We start from the raw sequence: 2,630 nt of genomic DNA, 5'->3' as shown, positions 1-2,630 counted from the left end.
ATATTCATAAAATAGCTATTTGGATATCTCTCTATCTCTCTCTGTGTCTCTTTTTCTATATTCCTTTCCATTGCTATGTAGCTGGAATGGATAGATAGATAGATAGATAGATAGATAGATAGATAGATAGATAGACAGATAGATAGATAGATGATAGGTGTCATTTTATTTTATTTTATTTTTATTTTTTTTCGGGCACAGACATTTATTACTCAAAATGGAAACAGGGGAGCATAGGGATGGAGTACAATGGGAGCCAGGATTTGGGGAATAAGCCCTGTACAATGAAGTCATCAGGTTCTTTCTGGGAGCCTTCATTAGGAACAGGATGGAAGCTCCATTTCAGCCCCAGATTCCAATCCCTCTCTGAGTAGGGCACCACAGAGAGCAGGAGGCAAAGTGGGGAGCCCTTCTAGGGGCCAATGGAGGATCTGGAATGGTCTAGGGGGAAATAGGAAGGGACTCAGGAAAAGCAGATTGGAGGGTATGGGGTAGAAGGATGGAGAGGGAGACCACTGTCTAATTAAAGAAATGTGAAGGATCTGGAGAAATTTTTTTTAGTGCAAAGAGAGGTAGGGAGAGACCACTGTGGGAAGTCAGGGGATCCGTGACACAGGGAGAAAGGTTCAGGTGAGGCAGGAGGGAGAGGGGCAGCCATGGAGTGAGCCTCAGTGCAGCAGCCAGAGGCCAAGGCCAGCCAAGGAGGTGAGGACAAGGTCTAGGGCCGGGGTGGGCCGGGGAACCAGGCTATTGCAGTTGTCCTTGTTGCAGCAGGTGGTGTTATAGGTCAGGCCCAGCCTGTGGCTGGTTTGGTAGAAGGCCTCCCGACAGGGCTCTTCTGGTGTGCCACAGCGAAGGTTGGAGAAAACCCTCATCTTACCGAGGTACACATTTGTTGTCAGGCATTGTTGTCCTGGTTCCAGGCGGCAGGACTGCCGGTCCACACAGCCCAGCACAGGGACCTTGTAGCAGGAGTGACAGCGAATGTCAGCTGAGGCCCAGCACACCAGAGAAGACAGGGTGAGCAGCAGAAGGCCTTTCATGGTGAGGGTCCTGAGAATGGTAGCAAATGCAGCAGCTGATAGAGTAGATTTTCGGAGATCTGGCTCTCGATAGGTGTCATTTTAAACTGCTTCAATACGTAATAAGATATGAAAGTTCTGATACTAGATTGTTTTATATACATTATAAAAACACTCAGACTTTTTCTTTACTGGAGTTAAATTTTTGGTGCTATCTTGGCATCTAAACCAGCATTGGTACGGAACAGTGTTCATTGTTTTTGTACCTTCTTCTCCAGCAGTATGCTCTTATGAATGTTGAACCTTCTGCTAGATGAAATGAACACTCAAAGGCACTGTTTGCATTGCTACCAAGAGAAAAGGTTCCTTCCACTAAACATTAATGTTTCTCACACCAGCTCAGCACTCAAAGAAATGAATGGGGACATAGAAACAATTATCCCAGTCATTTGAGGACATATCCACTGGATACTTCAGGCTAAAGCATGTTTTGGCCTGAGCAACCCCAATAATTGCCTCTTGGTTCCATGGTGGAGAGGGTTTGAATGTCCACTTAAGTTAAAGTCTCTCTTCACTTTTCCCTCTGTTTGTCCAAATACAATATCAGGATCGCCCCCAGATGATTCTTTGTTATACTCTGTTTTGGGTCTTTTGGGGAGTCCACTCCTGGTGGAAGCAAGGGGCACCTGTCAGGGCCAAGGAAGCCTCTGCTTCCAATTATTTCTGCCTGCAGGCACTTCTCATAAAGGAGATTTCTTTGCCAAGTTCTACTTATTATTTCCTGAGGCTTTTTTTTCCTTTCCAAGATACCTCTTGAGACCAAAACTTCTAAGAGAACTGCAACTTTGTGACACTAGATGTTACAAGAACCTCTCATTATTTTGGCTTTTCTCTTCCTGTCTTTTTACACATTTATAATTGCATGCTTTGCAGTCGTTCCATTTAGATTAAAGCAATATTCGTTAAAAGATTTTTTCCTTTCCTTTATTTCTGTGGTTATTATTGGAAAGAGAGGTTTCCAGTAACCTTGTTGAAAGAAAGTATCAATGTTTCGCGTTCATTTTTAATGTTGTCTTAAAGTCAATCTTTTTTTCTTTCAATTTGTTATGTTCTGAATGTCATACAGGTTTCTAAGGATAATATGACTGCAAAACTCTCACCCTCTTTGCACTTTGCTAGACAGTTGCATTTAAAGAGAAATTTTCCAGGGATGGTAGTGTGGGTGTGGAATCACACTTTGTCTCTTCTTACTTACATGTCTAAACAAAGTAAGAAATATTGCTTAAAAGAGAATGTTCAAAGGAATGTAAGTTCCAGATATGCCAACGTTTTACATGATTCTGAAAACACTTCCAGTTGTATCTTTTAGTCGAATCAATCAGAAGATTAATCATGTTGCAACATAGTCAGTAAATCCAACATTTCTCTTGCGTCATATAGAAGGAATATATATCTGATTGGTGTATCAGTGAGAATCTGATCAGTTCCGAGACTCTATGATTGAGAATCTCCTTAATTTTAATACTGTTTTGTAGATCTGGCCTGCTAAAGTTCAGGCCAATAGCACTTACATATAACTTAAAATTACTCTTTTGAAGCTGCAGATCT

General features: G+C 42.0%; 1 protein-coding gene across 1 annotated transcript; it reads right to left on the bottom strand.

Annotated features, from left to right (window-relative positions):
- Window positions 1-232: 232 nt before the first annotated feature.
- Window positions 233-1,104, bottom strand: LOC100053149 (lymphocyte antigen 6 family member G6C). Its single transcript, XM_014731369.3, has one exon. The coding sequence runs from the start codon at window positions 1,041-1,043 to the stop codon at window positions 669-671; it is 375 nt and encodes a 124-aa protein (XP_014586855.2). The 5' UTR covers window positions 1,044-1,104; the 3' UTR covers window positions 233-668.
- Window positions 1,105-2,630: the final 1,526 nt, after the last annotated feature.

Source organism: Equus caballus, chromosome 16 (genome assembly GCF_041296265.1).
Source record: "Equus caballus isolate H_3958 breed thoroughbred chromosome 16, TB-T2T, whole genome shotgun sequence".
NCBI lineage: Eukaryota > Metazoa > Chordata > Mammalia > Perissodactyla > Equidae > Equus > Equus caballus.
Note: the sequence above shows the minus strand (reverse complement) of the source record. Positions and strands in the feature narration are given on the sequence as shown.

What these genes read in the sequence shown, in the direction of transcription:
- LOC100053149 (XM_014731369.3), bottom strand. Translation starts at nt 1,043, where the DNA reads ATGAAAGGCCTTCTGCTGCTCACCCTGTCTTCTCTGGTGTGCTGGGCC.